A 24,575-nucleotide genomic window follows, 5' to 3' on the forward strand; every position below is an offset into this window, starting at 1 on the left:
ACTTTGATTTTGCTCTTTTTCACAAAGCAAGTCGAGAGTGAGAGAGTGCTCTGCCCGGCGCTACTGCAGGAGTCAGCAGCAAAGCTGGGCTAACCCGCAGCGGTCTCTCGCCCTCCAGTCTGGGACAGTCACCAGGACCGTGGTCTTCGCTTTCCTCCCCAACCCACAACTGCCGGGAAGCAAGGAAGTGGAAAAGTGCTGATGCTCAAATCTCTTACTTGTTCTGGCCAATTCGGTGAGCCCGGGCAGCTGCTTGCAAATCATTCTGAGGATTGAAATCACTGTCAACAAAAATAACTGTATCTGCTGCCGTTAAGTTCATGCCAACTCCACCTGAAAACAATGCACAAAACATGTGAGCGGCGGCTACACGTGGACTGGGAACTAGAAAAGAGACCCAGGCTACAGGGGTCAGACTTTTAAGCTGGTGGATCAGTCAAAAAGGCTGGCTTCTTCCTTCAAACTCAGGCCCCCGTGAAAAGTGCTGCCTGACTTGGGAACATTTAACGACAGAAAGGAACTAAATAAAGGGAGCAAAGGTAAGCGGCGACAATGGATACTTAAGTTAGTGCCAGGAAGCCAGTTCAGATTTCTTCCGTTTAAAAATCTTGGTTGGTTTATTTAGAATAGTCTGTGGAAAGGGACACATGCTCTTTCGTGAAAAAGGTTTAAATATGAGAGAGGTCTGCTGTGGACACTGTTAAGAGAAGAGCTTTTAACATCCACTGCAAGTTAGCAGTAAGCAGCAAGAGCCCTGATACAAGGTAATGAGAAAAGGAAATGACATTTATTGTACTCCCAAGCAGAATGGGAAATACCTCCCTCTCCAACCGGAGAAACTTTCGCCGTTTCTATACTTATTTCCACTTTCATCAAAGAGAAGCTAACAAAACCAACCACAGGACAAAAATGTGCCATGGGACAACTTTCTGGCCTTCCTTCAGCGCTGCTAGAAGAGGCTGGGGGGGCTCCTTGGCTGCGAGAAGTAATTGAGAGAACCGTGAAGGCAAATCACAGCCTTCTCTTTGATTAATGTGAAAACAAGTACAAAAGGGACTCCCTCTCACCAGGGTCGTTCCAGCTCGTTGCTGAAACAAGCAAGCCTGAAAGGGCTTGTTCCAAGAGCCTGAATGAAGGACGAACTTTTGAGATGGGCTACGGAGCTGGATCTCAAGACAAATCAGGCAGGAACATTCTAATTAAAGCCTCTGAATAAAATTAAAGTTGGGATAAAGACATAATGAAGACTGATTACTGAGAGATACTGGAGTGTTCCTTATCATAAGGCCAGTTACCCTGGAGTCCTGCTCAACTGCTTGCCAGACACTGTTCTGAGCACTTTATATGTATTACCTCCTTCAATCCTCACAACAACCTTATAAGTAGTTACCATCATCATCCTTGTTGTACAGATGTTAAAATATGGGAAGGGGCTTATCAGAAATTGCACAGCTAGAGAGTGGAAGCCAGGATTCAGTACAACCAGGTCTGGCCCCCGAGCCTACACTCTCACCCACTACACCCCCCCCCCCCCCAGGCACTGGGTTCATTAAAGTGTGCTCCATAAAAATAACCTTTTTCTGGGGGTGAATGTTGTCTAAGTGCAGCCTCTTCTTTATTAAGAGGTTTTCCATGACATTTTCTTTTTTATACATAAGCTACAGCCACACTTGCTTGGGACACATTCACGTGCTACTGCTGCCACCTGGTGGCAACATGACTCCATCACAAAAATATTTGCAAGTTGGAAGGAACCCTGTTAAGCAAATAAATAATAACACTATAAACCTACAGCTAAAAAGTGATGGCAAACATGACAGTATTAGCAGAAGCTCACGTCCAGGACTGCTTTGGCTCCTAAAAGATTACTCTGCTTTGACTGATTCTGAGTACACTGTGGAGATTAGCTGAAAAGCAGAGCTCTCCTAGACGGCCCGAGACAACTGATGATGTAAGTGGCTGAGATTCAGGGCACAGTCCATGATCTCAGAAGCAAGTGAGGCCAAATGAATCTGATTATATCTTTGTGATACAGAGATAAGACACACACAGGGGAAACGAGCTCCTTATGGTCAAGGAGTATGCCTAACACTTTTATATACCTTATAGCTCTAAGCGCTTATTAAACGCTTTCTGAGTAAGGCTGAACTCCCTTTTTATGATATCAATCTCTCTATAGTAGAGGACACACATCCTTTTCGTGTTCCTGCATCTATTCTATCAAGATTTAGGTCTACAAAAAATAAGAGATAATGAAACTAAGGTTCTGTGAGTTCAAAACTAATTTAAGGTCTGCCTGCTCCACAACATATAATAATGTCCTCTCCAGGAACTGATTTCGAATGATTTAAGAGTATAATGAAAATACTCTGTAACTGGTAGAGCACTACAAATGTCACACGTAATATTTATGACTTCAGTCATAATGTTAGAAATAATTCCAAAGAGTTGGCAATTTCATTACAATCACAATTTTTTAAAAAAACTAGATTTTTAGTAAGCTTTTACAACACTATTCCAGAGCTACTTATGGAGGAGGGATAAGTGGTGGACACGCTGCTGTCTCATTTCCCGACTTCCTACTTGGAAAGAAGAGCTCCTTCTACGGAATTAAATAAACTATGGAATAAAACTTTCCACAAAAATTATAGGAATCTTACAGGACAATCCCAGGTCAATGGTCAAAGCGGGTGAGAATGACTCCCCAAGAACCCCGAGTTTCAGCCTTTCTTCTCTGTTGGGATGATAGCTCAAGTAGGTTGGACAGAAAAGAACACCATGGCAGAAGTCCAGTACCTTGATAAGCTTAGGGCAACTATTTCAATTCCGCTTTGTTTCTACTCCTTGGTAATGACCTCTCCTTTCTGAGAATTAAGGACAGACATACTAAGGGTTGGGGTGTGACAGTCCTGTCTCATGCCAACGTGTCTGCTTTCCTCAGCGCCTGTGTGGCTTACCTGCCCTAGTACTCAGGAGGAAAACAAAAATGGGCTGCTGTCCGAAGTTCTTAATGGCCAGGTGTCTCTCTTCTCCTCTCACGGAACCATCCACACGCTCGTAGCTGTAGCCTTCATGCACGGGAAGAAAACAGAAACATTAACTCTTTTCAAACACTCTGTGGGGAACAAAACGTTGTCAGCTCAAAACCAAACGCTACTTTTGTCCCTTTCCGAATAGAGGGATACCCCTCCTGTAAACGTCCCATTGGAAAAACCTAAATAGAGGGATCATTTTATTGTTTCACGTAAGAACTCATCACAGTGTACTCTGGTTTTTTTTACATAAACACAGTTGATGTACTTGGCCTTCCTGGATTTCATGTTCAACTCTGGCTATCCCGAGCAACTTTGACGCACTCTGTGGCCCCCGCTCTGTTGGCAGATTCCAACTTTGCTAAGACACGATTCTCACAGATGCAAAAGCAGCACTAGACCAGCACCCGGGAGCCGGTGAGGGAGCCTGCCTTTCAGGGAAGCTGCAGGCTTCACCACAGGCCCGCGGTGGGAAGGAGAATGATCTGCTCAAGCAGTGTTTGTGACACTGGGGCTCCCTCAATGTGCCAGTGGCATTTCCTGCAAGTGTCCACTAGACCAGGCATCCTACAGTGCCTGGGGACACCCAGCGGCTCTGAGAGACCGACTCTGAATTCATTTCGTAGATAGGAAGCTCTGGAAATGCTGCTTCGTCTCCACCCATCTCAAGATGTCACAGCCTCTTCCTATCACCCCACGCAAGTTTTATTACATGTTAAACAGAGTCCCCGGGCAATAACTTATATACTCTATTGTCTATACAGAAAATTGTTTCTTTTGGCTTTCTCTTGGTTCGTATGTGGTATCTCTTTAATTTCAGGATTCAACTTTCTACTGATCTGGAACAAGTACTCAACTGTTGAGTTGAATGTCACAGGACACTGAATGCTCTTGTCACTGAAACTGTGTATCAGACGTTTGCAAAAACACTGACTTCTGCAACACACGTTTTCTCCAGTACTCAAAAATTTAAACTCATCCCCCCAATGGGAATGTGTGTGTTTCTGCCCGCGTGTCTCTGCCCTGGCATAACAGCCCTCTCTCCTCACGTTCGATCTTCTTTTGGTTCTGAATAATGTTCTTTCTCTGCTTTCCTCTGTGACAGCACCACCCTCCCACCCCTAGATTACTCTTCGTGGACCTGTCTGGACTGGTAAGTCTAAAAAAGGCTTGTGTAATGTAGTGGCCAAGGGGTGTCACCTTTGTAATCCATGTAGTCTTGGAGAATATCCAGCATCTGGGTCATTTGGGAGAAAAGTAAAACTCGATGGCCCCTGGCAAGGAAAAGAAAAGGAAACATTGACAATTCCAACTGCATGTAAGGTGAGTTTCCCTCAGGTGAAACTCACCTGACAATGCAAGTTTACAAATAAATGAAATACTGAAGCAGAGATATAAATGTAAGAATCATTTATAGCGATGTCCTCAGAAACGCCAAATGCTTTACGTAAAGACAGAGCTCCACAGGGAGCGTACCCTTCAGAGCAGTAGCTCTCATCCAGAACAGGGATATTCCCAGGGCCGTGTGTTCCCAGGGCCGTGTGTAAATGCCCTCAGGCCATAAGAAGCCCTATAATAACCAAGGTGCCTCTTTCTGGAACGTCAATTTACAAAATGGAAAGAAATACACACTTTTGTCTTCACAGCAAAATGAAGATAGGTGAAGAGTCAAATGCGAAATTCAAATGCATAAAAAACAAAACAAAACCCGGCCATCTACAGCTATTCTCTACTTGAAGGTGTAAAGTACCTGTCCTCTCGCCCACAGCTATCCTGGCTGAAAAGTCTGTGAAGAAGCAAGGGGCACTCTGGAGAAGCAAGGGGCAGAGAGCATCTCGTACAAATGAGAAATCGAAGGGATAGGAAGAGGAGAGAGGAGCAGAGGAGGCAAAAAGGGTTAAGTCAAGAATGAAGCCAAGCCTTACTTTATCAGCCATTATTTTAAGTTTGCATAAACAAAGATGTACGGCACTGTCAAAACAATATTCTCACTAGGAAATCTAATTTAATTGGAGCTTGCAATGGGTGTAAGAAGAACAATGATGGAGGACTCCTTCAAGACTCTAGCCCCAAATGGCACTGAGCCTGAAGTTGAGGACCTCAATTCTTAATCCCATCTTTGTCATTTGTTTGCTGGGTGACTTTAGACCAGTCACACGACCTCTCTGGGACTCAACACCTGTGAAATGAAAAGGTTGGACAGAAGATGTCTATGGGTCCTTCTCCAATTCTAACACACTTACAGCAGATATATTAGAGCCAATAAAATATAGCAAGACATGTAATTACTTGACTTGCACATTCCTAAAGTTGGGTGGTTTTGCCAAATCTCAGATTTTAGGTTGGTTCAGGCCCACTTAGGGCAGTCGTTCCAAGGGACAACTCTGAAATCCTTGGGAAGCCAGGATTTTTCTAGACTCATCTCTCCCTCCGGAGACAGGTCTAGACTGGACACCTGGCCACTGAACACGACGCTGACACTTTAGAGGCTCCAGAAAGTGACTGGGCCTTCCGAGGCCTGACTCATCTCTCTGGGAAAGAGACCCCCCAAATTCTCCCTGAGTTAAAACCGAAACATTTAACCTGAGTTAAAACACAGGTTAACAAAAGCGAGTCTTTGCTAAACCCTTGGATGTGCCAATTCAATGCAAGGTGCCAGCAGGCAATTAGAAAAGAAAGGCTTGAGGTTCTCTCTGTCCCTGTGGAAGAGAATACAGCTGGAGTGCCCTTATGTGCAGCACTCAGCCCCGAGGGCAGGCTGAGGCCGGCCAAGTGCGGGATTAGGATCTAAGAGCTGGAGGAGTTCAGGAAAGGAACGGATGACTGGGGGAGGCGGTGGGTTGGGAGGCAGAGTGGCACAAAAGGTGGAACCTGAACCAGGGTCTTGAAAAAAGGAAAACTGGAACTGGTCTCAAGAAATCAGGGAGTTGCTCATTCTTCTGGTTTTAACAGTCACCCGCGCATAGCAGAAAATGCGAGCCGACCACCTACCTGGAATACAGGAACGCCAACAGCTTATCCAGCAGGTAAAGTTTCCCACTGGCCTCAATCAGGTGGTCTCCGATTTCAAAAGGCTCTGGTTCCACACCTGGGGAAAAAAGCAGACTCCCTGACTGGAGAAGCCAAAGGTCAGGCTGCAGCCAGAGGCCCAGCTCCTTCTAAATGACAACAGGCACCAGTCTCATCTCTCTTTGAGGCATTTTATAATTGTTTGTGTACATGATGATCTCAGTTCTGCTTAATGTCAATCACCAAGCCCGGCACACCCACCATGCCTAATTAGTGTTTATCCAAGGAACAAGCCCACTCACTAGAAAACAGAGGTACAGGGAGATCCTGAAGGCCAAAGAGACCCCAATTTAAAATCTTGAGGTGCTCACTCTAGGAAACAAACTGAGAAATAGACGTATAAACTAGTTAAGTTTCCAGGCAGGGGCTGGCAGTCAGAATCATCTGGAGGGCTTCTTTCAAAATTTACCTGTTCCCAATACCCCCCTCCCTGATAGGCACCTAATTAAGACTCTGTGACATTTTAAAACAAGTCATTGTGCTGCCACCTTGCAAAGACTCTCTTAAAATGACTGTGGCAAACCTACTGCATGGATCCTATCCCTACTAGGGCTGCTGCAGCCACAGAAGTGCTGAATTGTCCCAAAGTCTACCAATCAACAAATAAAAACGAAAACGTCACATATCACAATGTGTAGAATGCAGCTAAAGCTGCTCTGAGGGCAATTTATAGACATCCACAAGACGAAGGGGAAGCAATAAAGGAGGCTGAGAAGGAGTAGACGTGAGGCCAGTGGAGAAGAGCGAGCACTGGCTGTCTCTAGTGCAAGTGCAGCCTGTACTCTGGCTATGGAGTAGACTACCTCTCAAAAAATTGCCTGCACTTTAAAAACAAAACAGAACAAAAAAACAGTGGCCAGTTAGCTCAGTTGCTTAGAATATGGTGCTAATAACAATAAGGTTGCCAGTTAGATCCCCACATGGGCCACTGTGAGCTGTGCCCTCCTTAAAAAAAAAAAAAAATTTAAATAAAAAATTAAAGAAAAAAAAAGAAGAAACAGGAAAAGCATTACCCCAGAAGCCAAGTGGAGAACAAGAAAGAAGCGATCAACTGTGTCAAAGGTTTTGAGGTTAATTAAAATGGCAACCGACAACCATTGGTTGCACAACAAGAGCAAAAGTGAACCAGGAATGGTAGTGATGAAAGGCTGACTCAGTAGGTTCAAGATAAAGGGACATCTAATCCTGAAGAAATGATCAGATAAATAAGACAGATTATGAGACAACCCATAAAACAACCAGCCTTGATTCTTCAAAACTGTCAGTTTCATGAAAGACCAAAAAAAAGGCACAAAAAAAAGGCTGAGAAGTGTTTCTAGATTATAAGAGAATAAAGAGGCATGACAAGTATAATGCAGGATCAATGACTGGAGTTTGAATGAAAACAAACAATGACACAAGGGACATTGAGGTGACAACTGAAGAAACTTGAATATGAACAACATATTAGATAACACCAACATAAAAAACTGACAAGCGAAAATGGGGGGAAAAATCGACAGTAAACATAGGCAATTCTTTTGAAGAATTTTACTATGATGCTGGCCAAAATTTTAACAAAATTTTAACCAAAAGTAGTGTGAGAAAAAAGGGCAGTGTCTCACCATGAAACAAATATGGGTGAACCACGCACTTCCGCAGCTGAACCAAGACATTCTGTAGTTTAACTTTCTTTGCCATCTCATTTTCAAATGCATCTAAAATTTTAAAGAGAGAGAGACAGAGGGAGACTACTGAACAATAACAACAACAAAACCCCTCTAACTTTCCACAAATAACCATCCTCATTTTAATACTACATCTTTCAAACCTATATTAACTTCCCCCATTTCATGGAGTTGCGTTAAGAGTTAACAACACACCCAGATGAAGTTTTCTTACCCATCACTTTGTAGTAAGAAGGAAGCTAAGCATAAATTGAACTCAGGAGAGCTCTGTTACTCTTTGGTAAATTCTAAATTTCCTTCTTTAACTGTTGTTGTAGAGCCGAGGGACAAAAAAGTGCAAATTGAGAGACTGTTCCACACCTCTCTCTCCCTCCACTCTCAATTCCAGTGATTCTGGAAGGCAGCTATGCTCAGCACGATACCACCAACGCACACCCAGTGATTCTGATTCAACAAACACATTTTTGCAATGTGTTAAATACCTGACAGGGTGGGAGAATAAAAGGGTGGGACACTTAGAAGTGTTTCAGTACAGGCAATAAAGAAAACTGGGTGGGAGGGAAAAGGAAATTTCAGAACTGCAACAACTAGTAAAGTCTGAGTTATATTAAAGGTGCTGTGGCAGTTTCGCTAGAGCTGACCTGAAGATTAATCAGAATACACTCCATTTTGTTGCCAGACAAAGTGAGTGTGAATATAAAATATTTCCCTGTATGAAATCACATCCGCATTTAGTTTCTAAACAGACAAGTGCCCTCTGAGTACCTAGGTCTTTCATCAAAATGGCCTTGTAGTACTTTTTCTGCAGTGCTGACAGGCCATGGTATATCACGACTTCTGTCTTCTTGGGAAGCTCCGGGGCTACCTCAGCTTTCACTCGCCTCAGCAGAAATGGCTGCAAGAGTTTGTGTAGTTCACTTGCTATATAAGAAAAATAAAACACAAGAAGTATGGGACCAACTACTGGAGAACATACAGCAGTTTATCTTTGTTTCTCACCTTCAAGCCAATTCCACGTTCTAGGCCAGTGCGGTAATTTTTCATACTGTTTCTTCTTTCCAGCTCCTTCTGAAATCATTACTGGCTTTTTAATTCAAGAACTAGGAACTCAAAGAACTTGCTTCTTACTGATAATCTCATTGATCAGCATAATACCTCAGAAATGTGGGGCAACTACTATTGTCCCCATTTTTATAGCTCAGTTAAGTGAGGCTCAGAAAACGTAAGCATCTTATCCAAAGTCACAAAGCTGGAAGCTAGTATTGCTATTGCTAGCTCAAACTTAAGTTCCTTTGACTTATCTCCTTTGTTCCTTCCCCAAGTGTTGACAACTTCAAAAACTAGCCTATCCTGGAACGACCCTGCATGTAGGCTTGCCAGACACAGGACATAAAAATATAAGCAGCCAGTTAAACTTGTATTTCAGATAAACAATGAATAATTTTGAAAAACGAGTATGTCCCACGTACTACCTGACTTGGGGTCACCTGTTTTATCTGGCGACCCTAAATGTGGGAGCAATGAGAGCAGATCCCCCAGGAAATCTTCAGCCCTCGGTGTGGGTTTTTTTGCGTCTAACTCAGCCTCACCGAGTACAAACAGGCACTAGCAAGATGCCCACCATTTGTCCCAAAGCATTGTCTTGGGATACAATCGCGGGGGTGGGCGACTGTACGAGGCAGAGGGGCAAAGAGACAAGAGGAAGAAGCCTACAACTGGCAGCTGTAAGAATGAGGATGGCTTCCCTCCCTCCCTCCAACTACCCACCCACCTGCCCACCCCAGGCCATTGGTTTTGGTGTATTGTCAAGAGAAACGTCAGTGCTGTGGAACGCAGGACAGTGGTTTGGGGACGATAAACACCCACATACTTTTCTGCCTCAGGAAGTAGCATAGGGAGTTAACAAAGGCCTTATAGAAATCACACATTGGAAAAAAATCACGTCTGCAAATCAGCAGACACTTCCTATTTCTTATAAAAATGACCCAAATAAGCCCTATTTTCGGTCATGTAGCAAACAAACAAGAGTCCTAAGCAGCCGACAACTGGGGACAACACAAAGAGGGTACCATCTCCTTGTTTTTCTGGCTCCGTATCTCCCTGCAGGTGGGCGCTGGTTATCAGATCTCTTTCTTTTTGAGCTACAACCACCACCTGTCACGAAGGCAGTTTCTGAGCCCAGACTTCTTGGGAACAGAAGGGCACTTGCCTGACTCAGACTCTTTCTCAATGTCCTGGTAACGCTGAACAAAATCTTCTACCTGCTCGCTGGGAAAGATGTCAGGCTCCACAAAACTGAGGAGGGCGTAGAGCTCTTGGAGCTTGTTCTGGATGGGAGTTCCGGTCAGCAGGAGACGGAAGACAACTGAGAACTGAAATACAGAAAGAAAGAAAGTAAAAAATCCATGACACTGGAAAGCACACTGAGTTACCCACCACAACATTTATCTATACAAAGAGAGGGTATTTAATGGAATGACCATGGGGACATGAAATCAGAAGGCTCAGGTTCAAATCAGATACCATCTGTTTGATTGAAAAAATAATCGCTCTTCAGCTTCAACTATATATGGGGAGGGATAATAACCCTGTGAAGGAGATACCGTTGTAAGGATGTAAATAAAATCACTTTGGGAACTCTGAAGTACTACATGAGTATCCAATGTGGTTATTATTATTCAGACTATGTAGGGATTCACGCTACGTGTTATTACCTACGTGGGGGAGTCGACTGGGGTGTCAGAGGCACGTAGCATGTACTCATGCAGTTGAGAAGCCCAGAGTTAGAGCAGCAGGCCCCACCACTACAAGCACAAGCAAGACCTATACCAACAGAATGTCCTTGCGTAAAACTTTACGATTCGTCCCATGCAAGACATCAAGACTTATGGACGTTTCTAGGCCATATACAGCCCAAAGGGAAATTCTTTAAATTTTAAGCAACAGATAAGAGCATCAAGGACAAGAGACTACAGAAGTAAAATATTAGGAAATCAGTAACACCGATATGAGGCCAAGCAAAGGACAACCTCTGAACTGACATTAACAGGAGGTGACACCATTTGAGTTAAACAATTTAGCAAAAAGGGAAAACCACATCCTGTGTATATTATTTTAAATATTGAAATATAATACGTATGCGTCGATATGCATATACAACATACAATACATATACCCACATACTGTATTTTGATATTTAAAATAATATATTCCTATTTAAATAATACGTACGCATATCTATGTTCGGGTGTACACATGCACAGCAAAGGGTATGGCAGCACACACACCAAATGTTTACGTATGCAGAGGGGCAGGACTATTGGTGGTTTCTACTTTTCCTCTTGTGTTTGTATATTTTGATTTTGGGGTGGGGGGGGTCATACGAAAATACTGCTTTTGTACTAAGACAGGGTGATACATGAAATGACACAATCAACTAAAAATGATTTTTAAACGTTATCATTTTTTTCTTTGCAATCTCCCTTTTTTTGTTTGTTTCTTTTTAAACCACCTAATCCGTGTCTACCCTCTCATGCCTGCTCTCCTTGTGCGGCAATGTTTTCACAGTATTTCAAGTATGGGAATTGGTTAAAAAGAGATGTTTCCAATAACCAACTCACCTTTCCATAATATGTGCTCAGCAAGCAAAGAGCTGCGGTAGCCAAGGAATATGAGGCCCCAGAGATAATCAAAGCTGGTGGCACTAAAACCAACTCCACTACCAGAGGAGCCAGCATTTTTATTCAAAGTAGACTCCATTTTGGCATCACAACGTATAAGCAGGTGAAAAAAAATCCAGAGATGATCTCTGTTTCTACATAGCATTTTGTAAACTCTTGGGTGTGTGTAACATATTTTGCAAACATTTCTCATGTTATTAAATGTTCTTCTACATAATTTTTCAGGGCAGTCTTACTTTGTAAATGTATCGGTGTAGCATAAATTGTATAACCAATTCCCTATGTTTCACATTTAGGTTTCTGCCAACTTTTACAAACAAAATGAAAACAATATTAGGAAGGGGGGGAAGGGCACTACCTGTCTTCCCACATCTCAGCACAATCAATGTATGTCTTTCTTTCCAACCAACCAGTGGTCTGCAATTCAAACCTCACCTAAAAAGGATGCAGAACAATTTGCTCCTTTAATCCCTCTGAGCCTTAGTGTCCTATGAATAACAAGGAAAGGCTCTGGGGCAGCCACAGAACTTAGTTTCCCGGCTCTAACCCCCTCATCCTTTTACGACACCTGCTTCTCTTCTCCCACTGTACATTAGTCACCTGGCTTGATAGTTTGTGCAGCAGTCTCTTATAAGGTTAGGGACCAAGATAGGACAATTTCTTGGGAAAGAAATAATGCTAAGAGTTCCTAAAAACATGACAAAGGACACCACAGAGCAGACGGGGCCCCACCAATGGCTAGCAATCTCTGAGACTGGGGTAATAACAGACAGGGGCCATATCTGCATTAAAATGCTAAAAACTGCAACTTTTAGCCAGTAAATATACAATCCAGCTCAAAGACTTTCCTCCAAATGACCTCTAAATTTATTATTTGATTTATTATAGGACAGAGACCAAACTTTCATGATGGTCAGAAATTTCCACGTTAGGAAATTTCAATTAGGAATGAACAAGCCTTTACTTGGTCAAAGAAAAGGGACTTCATATACACAAGCAGTGCCACTGGCTCCTCAGAAAAGAGGGCAGATCTCGGGCTACAATGACATTTCTTATCTGTGCATATACAAAAACTAAGATTATCATGTCACTTTACCTCTGAAAGTGTCTTATGCAGCAAAGAGCTTTGGTTTTTCAGCCTGTGAGCTTCATCCACAACAAGCATACTCCAAGAGAAGCTGTGAGAGAAAAATCCAAGCTTTCAGTTTTGCGTAATTCAAACACAGATCTCACAACCAGAAGTCTTATACAAAACTTTGGCTATTGTTGGGAAGACTAATAAGTAAGTCCACTGAATTAGAAACACACCCAAATTGCCTTCTTACCTGAGAGCCTACCATGTACATAAGACATTATTTAGATAAGATAATAAAACAAAGGGAATTTTTTTATCCAAGACAGGAAAGAGCGATGCATTGACGGCAGAAAGGAAGGAGCCAGAGACAGAAAGCAAGAGGAAAGCATCTATGACGACCTACTATGTGCCAGACACTGAGCTTGGGGATTTATGTATATTACTTAATCCAAATGGTGAGTAGACATTACTGCACTCGTTTTATTTACCAACAAGGAGGCTAAAGCTCTGAGAGATTAGGTGACTTGGTGAAGGTCATAAAGCTAGTATGAGGCAGAGCTGAGGTTCAGACCCAGAAGGAAAATCAAGAGACAGTGATGTCACAGCAGCTAAAAAAAAGTATAATTTTAAAATGGGGAAGTGGTGACTAGGACCAAATGTTATAGATATCAAGAAAGTTACAGCCATTGAATTCGTTAAAATGGACGTCATTGGTGGCTGTTGCCTGAGCACATTTTGTAACATTGTAGGTTACAACAACGGTTTCTCAAGAGGTTTCAGTCGTAAAAGTGTATCATTGACAAGTGCTCCTGGGAAGCTGTTCCCCCAACACAATTAAAAAAAATAAAAAATAACATATATATATATATATGGTATGTCTATGTTCCCAGCTACGTTGTTTAAAATAGCAAACAACTGAAATAATAATAGATCCAATTATAAGTGATGAAATATTATATACCATCTAAAATGAAAATCTGATTATGTCGCAATAAAATAGGCCTGCATGGCAACTAAAAGATAATATATATCCTATTTCACAAATGTGAAAACCATGCAAAAGACAATAAAGTAGAAGTTATAAGACTTTCAATTTTTTCCTTTGTTTGTAAATATTGTGTAATCCCACGACATTATTTTATACTGAAAAAAACTAAATGAATATTCAAGTAAAACAGCATATTGCAAAGATAGTGGGTATGGAAATAAAAATCCCTCAAAAATTAGAAAGTTCTTTAGCAGAGATTGGCCTTATATGGAGGAAGCCCCCTTCCTTAGAGCCTACAGAGAGAATCCAGAAGATGGGTGCAGACACAGGTACCAGGTACCATTCACCTATTGAAAGTGGTGCAGGTGGAGGGAAGACTGCGAGCGCAAAGACACTGCAGGAGATGGGATCATTCCTTCTGGGTGGCATGAGCAAGGGAAGCATTTAATGGTTACAAGAAATAAGGGTCCAGCTGGAGTTGGACACTGGTCATGAGATAAGGTGTGACAAGTGGCCGTAGTACAATGCCTGGCCCCTGACTGAATTAGCATCCAAAACAGGTTACGTCCTATTCATTTATGAAGTACTAGACATTTGGGTTTTTACATACAGCAAGCAGCCAGGAAAAGCCTCTTGAATGAGCCAGGCTACAGGGAGGTGGGTTCTGACTCAGTGGAAGTAGGTCAAACCATCAAAGGACACATTAAAGGACGCTCCCTGGAAAGGAAGAGGTAGAGGGAATTCTAGCGCTGAGTGGATAGTAGGGCGTGGTAACATCTAATCCTCTTAATCCAAACGTTTTGTAAGTCTATTATACAAATAAAAAAAGAAATCCCGATTTTTCATATTGTCCATGCACAGTCTTAACTCGCCATAATAAACTTCTTTAGGGCAGAGATTACGTGACACTTCCCGGCTGTTCTCAGAGCATGTAGTATGGTAACACACAGTATAACCTTGCCAAATATATCGAAAGAATATACCTGTGTTTGGGTGATTCATATTATTAATCAACATTATAAATGTCCCTTCTTTACTTAGGTTCTTATATTCACCTGGAATGGATTCAAGACAGAAGATCTGACATAGGAAGATTGTGTTTCTGCTGAACAGTGTGAAACTCCAGTGCATCCCGCGCCCCCTGAGAAGTTCTCTGAAACAGAGGCTCCATAGCGTTGGGTCTGCCATTTACTACTGGGCTGGCTTACCTAATGTCTTACTTTCCTCAACTATGAAATGGATGATAATACCCACCTGCTGGCATTTTCATGAAGACTAAATGGGATAATTTATATGAAGCATCTAGTAATAACATTTATGTCCCCAATCTTCTCGTCTTTTCCAATTTTCCAGAATGCCTTGCATTATGGGTATCCGTACACTTCTTACCCAGCTCCGGGAGTTGATGTCCTCTTAGGGAAGCACTGTGGTTTACCTTCCTGGGGTTGCTGCCAACTCCCAGAACAGTGTCTTTCCAGAGGAGAGATCTTTAACAAATATTAAGTTGGATATTAATAATAAAAAAGAGAAAGAGGGAACGCCTATCCTCTCAAGAAAAGATCATATGCTCACTTAAATGAAAAGCCAAACAAAACAGTGGATGGAAGTCATGAAATCTAGGACTGAGCCTGTAGTATTTCAAAGTAAGATGAAAAAAGAAACCCAACTCAGAAGGACCTGGACGAGAAATATTTAAAATGTTGATAAGCACTCTGAAAACCAAAGTTTCTGAATATTAAAGATGCGGATTCCCTCCTAACCATGTCCTAACTACACACGGCAATTCAGGTTGAAATTCTGTCAACATGTCTTCTTTTCCTCTTTACCTAAAGTCTAGCTCTTGTTTAATTTACACTGGAACTGTTATCTTGACCATATCAGTATTCTTAGGTGGTATTGAGCGCTGAATCTAAGTCTCCTGTACTTCATGAGGTTATCTGAGGCCTGAAAGCTAATTAATTAGAAGTCTACTTAAAACTCCCTTTCTAAAAAGTGAATTTTAGAGCATCAATTACTACTTTAGTGTTCCAAGAAAAGGCTCAAATGAGTCACTTACTATGTTATAGTAAAATCTCCAAACAGCAGTCCCGAAAGATATTAATGCATGCTGCAAGATGTAGGATCTAATATCTGTTAACCATCCACCATGTACACCTTATATCATTCAGTCGTCATGACAGCCATCCAAGATTTCATTAATTAGCCCCATTTTACAGAGGAAGAAGCTGAGTTTCATGGAGGGTAAGTACCTAACCCCGGGACACAAAGCTGATGAGCAGGGGACCAGATTGTAGCACTCCTGCCATGCCACCCATCTGTAAATAAGACTCACAGGAGAGATAGCAGGAAAGAAGCAAAAGCACTACAACGTGAAGGAAAGACGTGTTCACGAGACAGTCCATACAATTTCTGAAGAAGTGCGACCTACTCACGATTTTAGAAATGATGCATCTTTCAAACAAACCTGAAAAATTAAGGAAAGCACATTATAAAGACTAGTACTGATATAACGCTGATATTACCAAGCTGGTTTCTAGTTAACTCTCCTAAACTACAGGATTTAGTGAAATTGCAGATGTTCACTAAGTTAAAAAAGTTATGAGCGTAATTTCTAAGCGCTCATACCTATCTTACAAACAAGAGGGGGCACGAATAAGTGGAAGGTGTTGCCGACAGTGACCCAGACAGTCTGGGCTTGAAGAACAGGACTCACAAAAGACTGGAACTAAGCGTCCTCCATTCCCGCCCTCCGGTAACAGAGACGCTGCCTTGGCCCACGAAACCCTTTCCCATGCCTGCCTGCCTCCTTCTAGACATCAACCAAGAGGCAGCTCAAGGACCGCCTCCCTGGGAAGCCTCTCCCCCGGCCTCCCCACCCCCTCGATCCCCAATCCACCAGGAAAGACAGGGCGAGAGATGTAACTAGTGCGGAGCACCGCGGCCCTTCACTCCCTTTGGTCACAGCCCTGTTCGGAGAATCGAATGAAAGTAGACTTTCTTCTCAGAAAAATGTGTGCTCTCAAAAAGCATTAAATCTAATTCCAGTGGATTCTACAACTTCCAAGGTCCCAGGTTGAGAGTTCCTCCTGTAGAGAAATAAGTGGCTACCTCATAGGTAGCCAGCAACACATGAAAACGCGATGCCTGGGTCAGGTCTTGCTGTACGTGGGTTCTCTCTTCCTTGTCACCTGTGTATGCCACACAGCAAAGACCTGGAGCAAATCTGAACACAAGAAAAGAGGTAGATGAACGCAACGGACACAGAGCCATGGGGAATGGTGTGCACATCTGGAAGATTACATTTCATATTACATTTCACAAGGATTGGGGACGTGCAGGTCTGGGGATGCCCGGCAACCAGAAAGAGTCCTGGCACTCTGGAACCCTACCCGGAGTAATGAGTAAACCCAAGGGTAAGTCCCCATGTGAACAGTTTCGAGGGTCAAATGAACATCTAAAAGGGCTGTGGGACAATGGAACTAGTCAGGCTCCCTGCCCCTGGCCAGTGCTGACACTGACCAGCCCACCGGTCAAATAAGATAGAATGTCGCGCAAGCGCCGTCCATCCTAAAGATGCTGTTTTTGTATACACTTACATCAGCACCTTGGCTGGGTGCCTCTTTTGTCTCTGTACGGTATAAAGGGGTCTGGCCATGTTAGGGGACCAGGGCACAGACGGGGCTGTATTGTACGAGACTGGCTATGTGGGCTGGGCCCTCATAGCCACAGTGTGAGGGCTGCTGAGACATGGGCCTGTCGGGGCTGTGCCCAAGAGCTGGGGGGCCCCTGTGGGCAGCTGAGAAACAGGCTGCTGAGTTACGAGGCTGCTGCAGGCTGCAGGCTGTAACGTGAGAATGTCCAACTGTGTGCAGCACTGAGAAACCCCGGGCTGTGCCCCAGGAAGCCTGTAAATAAAGCATGTCTGCTCGGCCTCTGGCTTCACGTATCTTCTTCCAGCTACCAGAGTCACAGACAACTTATCCCAGGGACGCCACCCACTCGGACATCGACATGACAAGGGCCTTGTGCTAACTCTAAAAACAAAACTATGTTTTCCATGTTGGTTACTTCCTATATCACTATGAGAAAGACGGTTTCGGGGCGGCCATCTTCAATTCCCACGTGGGCCAGTGAGCTGCGCCCTCCACAACTAGATTGAAGACAACGAGCTGCTGCTGAGCCTCTGGAGGGAAGGCAGGATGGCTCAGTTGGTTAGAGCGTGAGCTCTCAACAACAGGGTTGCCGGTTCAATTCCCGCATGGGATGGTGGGCTGCTCCCCCGGCAACTAAGATTGAAAATGGCAACTGGACTTGGAGCTGAGTTGCGCCCTCCCCAACTAGATTGAAAGACAGCGATTTGGAGCTGATGGGTCCTAGAGAAGCACACAGTTCTCCAATATAAAAAAATTAAAAATTAAAATTAAAAAAAATGGTTTCTCTTTTAGCTCAGAAAAGTTTACTAACAATGAGAACCGACCTTCAAATTGCCAAATAGTGACAACAACATCCACTGGACCCTCCCCCCCCCCAATCAGATCCTCAGTCTATCTACATTGCTTCAGGTCAGAGCTTTCTGGAAGAAATAAACTCACTGCTTAGGACCATATGTTGTTTTATCATATTTTACATATCACCCAAGCCAAAAAACCCCACAAACCTAACCAATGTAAAAAACAAAATTTCAGTTACGTCTCCTCTGTACCTCTCCATCTCTTCTTTCCAGTTGCTCAAAACAGACAAGGGACTAACAATCAGGAATGGCCCTTCATCATTCAGTCTTCCTGACAAGTAAATGAGGAGAGCAATAGTCTGGAACACAGAAAAAGAAGGCCATTTTGGATCACATTTCCACATGAGAAACAACCACAAAGTATCCACAAACTCTTACAGAAGACTTGGTTTACAAAGCAATAATGTACAATCTTCCACACATTAGGAGAGCCATTCATTCCTAGGGTGAAATCAGGTAAGCATCAACATAATTGCTAAAGAAATGTGTGCCATTCATTCCATTGCATGAATAGTTAACAAGCAATGGTGCTCAATATTTATGTACTTGAACCTCTGCTGCAAAGAAAAAAAATCAGGAAAGTCAATAGAAAGCAATGAAAACAATGCAAATGGTGCACAAGATCAGAAATACTCTGAAAATATACAGCAAGTGTCAAGATATGACTGAAAATGACCAGTCACATGGCCTCAGCCTCCTGCCAGGCTCTGCTGTGGGAGGACGTTTACCTTCCTTTCTTAGTTCCTCCCCCTCCCCATATGCATTTATAGAGCACCTTCTATTTGCAAGGCACTGGTCTGAGCTCTGATATATAACAGTGAGCAAAACATGTGAGACTCCTAGCTCTCCTGGAACATACATTCCAGTGAGCAAAATAAACAACAAATAATGCCTCGTAAGCTTCAGGAGGGGTCTAAAATGAAAACCTTTGTAGAGCCTAATAGGTCTAACTCTAGGATACGGTTGCACACATTTTTGACTAGAAAAGTGTCTTTCGAAGTTTGCTGTGATGGAGAAAATAGCCCTTTCATAAAACAAAATGTTTGAGGAGCCCCCATCCGCAAATGTTGAACTGTTTCTGAGATAATCTACCCTACGGATATAATCCAAAACTGTGAGAAAGCAAATGTCCAAAGGTGTTCTAATCGAGGTTAATTGTAAGCAGCACACAAAGAGGGGAACTCTCCATTCCCCGTCTGTAGAACATTTAAGTAAATGATGATCAATTCTCTGGGTGGAATATTATGCAGCCAATACAAAATGCTGTGACAAATAGAATAAAATAGGAAATCACAACGGCAGTATTAGGTGAATGAAATAGAAATGATATGTGCACTATAATTTCAACCACGTAAATGTACATCGCTACTCAGGTTATGGTTAGAGTGCTGCGGTTATGGGCTGGTTTTTTTTTTTAACTGAGATTATATTAATTTCATAATGGAAATAATTTTTTTCTTTGTCTATCGCTTCCCAGCTTGGACTGTGCCCAGAAAAATTGCCCAATAAGTAAGCACTTTCTGGATGCAAACCATTCTGTTTAGCTTTTGCTGGGGATACCATTTAGAGAAAATGTATCCATTTTTACTGTAAACCAGATATAGCTACAAAATTAATTTGGATTCACTAGTGAATTCTGCCAAACATTTAGAGAACAAGCAGCAGCAATTCTACACAAAAATTTCTAGAAAACTGAAGAGAATACTTCTCAAGTCATTCTACAAGTTCCGCTTTACCGCAATACCAAAACCAGATAAAGACACTGTAAGAAAAGGAAACTACAGACCACTATCCTTCATGAACACAGACGCAGAAATTCTAAACAAAACTGCAGCCGGATGAAGTTGCAGGGATAGTATTTTTAGGGCACTTACAGCAGAGTTACATGAGTATCCCGGGGAAACTCAAGGACAAGTGGACTTTGGTGGCTGTGAATGAAGTCACTACAATTCCAACGTCCAAGGCACAGGCTGCAGGGAAGGCACTTGGTCTAAGAGTCTGACAGTCAGGCTCCCAGAGGCATCTGGGAAATCTACCTTTGCTCTGGCTCCACAGCTGTCCGTTCAGGGATATATGAGAGCCAGGTTTATTTGCCTGAGAAACCTGGGGGTGCCATACTCAGAGGTTCTATTGTATTCTGAATAACCCCAATATCAAGGTGCACCTGCCTTAGACAGTCCCCAACACACAATCACACTGGCCGATGGCAGAACTGCTCCAGCTGGATGCTTAGGTATGTCAGGTGAGACTTGGAAAGGCACTTGAGTTTCTAAAAGGACAAAGAGACTTTCGCTCATTCTGTGTGTTCACTCGTGAACCCTTTTTGGTATCAAGAAACTTATACTTCCATGCTTTCTGATCAGGTTGCTTCTGCCGTGTATCCTGACAGCCCTGGCTTTGTTTGCTATCCATAGATGAGTAATTGTGTGACTAACCCAAGGGTGTCCTGTGTCTGGACTTTCCATCAGTCTAAGCCTACCACTGACTTACGCCAACATAGGGCTATGCTGGTAATTATCCTACCGGAAGCGTCCATCTCAACACCTCACCTGCTTCTCAATGCCCAAGGAGGCCACGTCTGACTCTCCAGGTCTCTAGACTGTGTCCTACCATTAATTACATGGCCAAGGCATCTTGGAAAACAGAAGGTACTCCCTCTGCACTTATCCAGCACGCCAGAGAAATGGCAATAGTCCCACTACTCACTGAGGAAGAGAGATTAACATTACAAGCGATCCAGTCAACTAGATAAAGTACTGCGGACAGAGTCAATTTGATCCCTGAGAGCTGTACTTGCTTTCCAAGAGAAACACCCTGTGTGTTAATTGCAATGCTACATGTCAAGGGCTACGTTAAGGGTAGTGACACACTTCATAACTATCCCCTTGACTAGGAAAGTCAACTCCAAGGTCGTGATCTCTAAACCAAGGTTCAGGCATTTCACCTTAGTATAAAACATACCAGTAGCTAGCGGCTAAAGACAGTAATGAGGAGTAACAAGGTGTTTCAGTGGAGGTGAGCAGCGGCCACTCCACCTAACATACCTGGCAGGTCTTACCCAGGCCCATCTCATCTCCCAGGATGCAGCCATTTTGACCATGGAAGCGCTGGGCCAGCCAATTGACTCCCTCCAGTTGATAAGAGCGGAGATGAACCCCTAGAAATAAACAATATGTCAAGTCCAAAGAGCAGACATTTCAGCACACACAAGCTATGTCGTAAGACTTCGACTGAAGAACTGGCCTCAGTCCCCATACTCCCACCCTTCCTAGCCATGTCCCCTGCTGGGAAGTTATGGAAAGGTAAACAGTTGCTGACTTCCAAACTACTTTTTGAGCAGACTTAGTCACCATTTTATCCAAAGCCCTAAAACAGCCTGGCAGTGTTACAGGACCCAGTTGAGATCTGAGAAAAAGGTCAACCTGGGATTTGTCCTTTATACTGCCCGAGTCTCACACCAGTGTCCATCCCAGGAAATGAGGCGCTACTCATGCAGCCGAACCAGAAACAACAAAACGTCTGTTGACGTAAGAACGTCCAAGCCTGTAGAAACGTCTTATGAGTTTATTTGAACCAAAACTGATGATAATTGCCAGGAAGCGAGATGTCAAATGCTTTGGAGAATGACAATTTTGCAGTTTCTTTCATGCATTTGAAATTAAGGAGGAAGCTAAAGGAAGATTACATGAAGGTGGGAGAAAGCAAGGTGGGAACTGAATTACAAAATGATGGTCACGCTTCATAGAGAGGGTTCTGAACACAGGCATTTCATAGGTGTGTTGACCTAAATACACAGACACAATGGCCAGGGAAGGCAAAGAGAAACTTTTCCTAAAGAAGTTGGATGCGTGGGAGGGGACTACCCACCACGACCTGCCCAGTTAGGAAATTACGATCAGATCACCCTGTGAGGTGAATTTCTGCAGAACCACTTTTTTGTCCACTCATGGAACGCATGTGCATTTGCTGCTTTCTAGCAACCATTTAAATTTACCATCAATGCTAAAGTTAAAAAATGGAGACAGGACTAGATTCAATTGTACTTCAATAGAGAGGCAGTGCTGTTCATCCTAAATGTTTTTTCAGACCCATTAGAATCTGGAAGGTAACCACCCTCAAGAGATCACATAACTATTCGGCCACTAACGATAAATTCACAGCTAAAACCCCTTCTAAGCAGAACACTAAAGCCAAAATCGTATAGGGAAAGACTGAAAGATCTGACTGCAAAGAATTCTTAAATCTCACCACTGAAATGCACACACATGATGAAGTCAAAAGGCAACTTAGAAACCACATTGCCTATATATGTGACAAATATTTAATACCCTTAATGCAAGAAAGATCTTATGGAGCAAAACACAAACACTTCAATTTGAAAAAATGGGCAAGAAGCACAAACAGACAAGGAACAAAAGCAGACAAATATCAAGTGTCCATCAATACTAGTAAACAAACAGTAAATGAAATAATAAAACAGCATTTTTAGCATCTCAAATTAGAAAATATCAGTGTTGGTGAGAATATGGAGAAATGATAAATTTTGCATGCTCTTTCTTCAACAAATGCTACCTTTGAGGAATTAAAATTTCAAAGCTATAATAAATATTTGGTTACAATAATATTTCTTAGTATTATTTATAACAGCAAAAAATGTAGGAACCTATATACTTAAGGAGAGAGGCTAGCTAAATTATGGCACATCGTTACATTGAAATACTCTATACACACTAAAGTGATATTGGAGAAAACTAAATGGTGTTTTATATATGGTTTCTAAAAAAGTATGTCCATAAAACCCAATTTTTGCATCTCTCCTTTGCTCCCTTCCCTGCCTTAGAAAATATGACAAAAGGGAAATTATATACACACGTATATATGCATGTGTAGACCAAGGACTGGCAAGATAGTTAATAACATGTTAACAATAAGCACATTATAGAGATTACATTTTTTGCACAGAAAATTAACCTAAATGTTTTAAAGAGAACATGTACTACTTCCTTAATCAAAAGGAAAAAAATAAGCATTTTTAACCAATTCACAAAAAAGTTTCTCAGAATATTCACTTATTCTAGCAAATAGAAATACGAATTTCAAGTTATAATATTCAATGGTTATTCCTTTGAGTAAAGCTGCTTTCTATTTTTCTTTCCCTCCACTACCAAATTATCCATTCATATCACAAATTCCACATTTGTCTACGTATTTACTTTTTCATTCACTCTGTTTAACTCATCTGTGCAAACTTGAAACCTTTTTATTGTCTCATTTTCACTAAATCAGCACGTATCCATTTCTCCAGTTGTATCATTAGCCCTCTCTCACACATAGTCTCCAAGTATCATAACTAAAAACACATGCAAGGAAATAGGCGACACACAAACATAGAAACTTTAGTCACGATTCACAAAATATATAAACCTCAGTCTGTTAATTCATATTTAAGTTGCACACACACTCCTTACAGCCACAGAGAAACACATTCTTACACACTCAAGAGACTCAAGAAGGGAGAGGTCTTTCTCTTGCATGTCTGTAGCCTGTCCATTCATCTTCATCCTTTCTCCATCCTCTCCTGAGCTGGACATAGAACTGCACCTTTTGTTTCACCTTTTGCACCTCCCACTCCCTTGACATTCAGGATATGCACGAGTTCAATAAATGCTCCTTTATACTTCTGAAAGCACTCACAGAACCTAGTCAACAAATTCTAGGAGGGCAGAGCCAGTATTAGCACGTGGCACGCAATAAATAACGAATTAGCCAATACTCCCTTTATTATTGATCTAAGGTTCGGTTACATACTTAAGGCACGCATTGCGTGTCCCCATTTTATGCAGAAAGAAAAGAGAGGACGACAGGAGAGGTTAAGTCAAGCGCAGGCCAGGAAGTAAGGCCTGGATCGCTCCAGCTGCAGGAGATATGCTCGGCCTCGCTGCCTGCAGATTCGGGGAAAAGGGGGTTCGCGCTCAAAGACTTTAGGGAAGGGCTACTGTAAATACGATGGGCAGTTATGTGAGCTGATGAACTGACAGACCTTGCTTAGCTACACACCTTAAAACAGAGCCCTGCGGGAGACCCACCCAGGAAGGTAATTCGCCGAGAGCTGCGCGTGCGCCGTAAAGGAAGACACCTACAGCTGGGAGCCCAACGCTAAGTTTTACAGGACTAACCAATGACTGCCCCGCCTCCCGCACCCCCCCCCCAAGCCAGGTCTGCAAACCCACGCCCTTGAGGCACCAGGTGGTCCTCTGCTTCTTCAGAGAAACCTCTTTCTTTGGGACAGGGTCTCACCAAACTCCCCCTCCCCCGGGCCACACGCCAGGTGCCCGCAATGCCACTCCTCCCGCGTCCGCCCAGGCCGCGCGCTGCGCAGGAGGGGGGGCAAGGGCCACCTGGCGCCAGGCGGGCTCCTCTCCGCTCAGCCCCTCCGCAGGGGCGCGAAGGACAGGCCGTGAGGTTTGCAGGTAAAGAGCTCACGGGACGGTCCCCTGGCGGCGCCGCAGCGCTGCTCCTGGCGCTGGGTCCCCGGGACACCTCCGCCCGGGGCC

The 24,575-nt window shown here is 43.0% G+C and overlaps 2 protein-coding genes across 6 annotated transcripts in view; one reads left to right on the forward strand and one right to left on the reverse strand.

Annotated features, from left to right (window-relative positions):
- Nucleotides 1-24,575, reverse strand: part of CHD1L (chromodomain helicase DNA binding protein 1 like) — a 45,995-nt gene that overhangs the window by 20,797 nt on the left and 623 nt on the right. For 4 of the 5 annotated variants that reach the window (XR_013991768.1, XR_013991769.1, XR_013991770.1 and 1 more), the window contains exons 2-13: nucleotides 21,066-21,178; nucleotides 18,214-18,320; nucleotides 16,620-16,734; nucleotides 15,944-15,975; nucleotides 12,545-12,626; nucleotides 9,978-10,140; nucleotides 8,534-8,689; nucleotides 7,706-7,798; nucleotides 6,024-6,120; nucleotides 4,233-4,306; nucleotides 2,958-3,068; nucleotides 219-333 (exon numbers count right to left, since the gene is read on the reverse strand). Coding sequence is in view for 2 of the 5 variants with exons in the window: in XM_081026586.1 (XP_080882712.1) it covers nucleotides 219-333; nucleotides 2,958-3,068; nucleotides 4,233-4,306; nucleotides 6,024-6,120; nucleotides 7,706-7,798; nucleotides 8,534-8,689; nucleotides 9,978-10,140; nucleotides 12,545-12,626; nucleotides 15,944-15,975; nucleotides 16,620-16,734; nucleotides 18,214-18,320; nucleotides 21,066-21,178 (1,258 nt within the window). In the remaining 3 variants the exon portion in view is untranslated. The remainder of the gene's footprint in view (nucleotides 1-218; nucleotides 334-2,957; nucleotides 3,069-4,232; nucleotides 4,307-6,023; nucleotides 6,121-7,705; nucleotides 7,799-8,533; nucleotides 8,690-9,977; nucleotides 10,141-12,544; nucleotides 12,627-15,943; nucleotides 15,976-16,619; nucleotides 16,735-18,213; nucleotides 18,321-21,065; nucleotides 21,179-24,575) is intronic. The other variant, XM_081026587.1, reaches the window with a different exon arrangement.
- The window catches only part of LOC308487830 (flavin-containing monooxygenase 5-like), a 28,242-nt gene continuing 27,952 nt past the window's right edge, over nucleotides 24,286-24,575 (forward strand). The window contains exon 1 of the mRNA XM_081026590.1: nucleotides 24,286-24,491. The gene's annotated coding sequence lies outside the window, so the exon portion shown is untranslated. The remainder of the gene's footprint in view (nucleotides 24,492-24,575) is intronic.

The sequence above is a fragment of the Rhinolophus hipposideros genome, assembly GCF_964194185.1.
Source record: "Rhinolophus hipposideros genome assembly, chromosome: 19".
NCBI lineage: Eukaryota > Metazoa > Chordata > Mammalia > Chiroptera > Rhinolophidae > Rhinolophus > Rhinolophus hipposideros.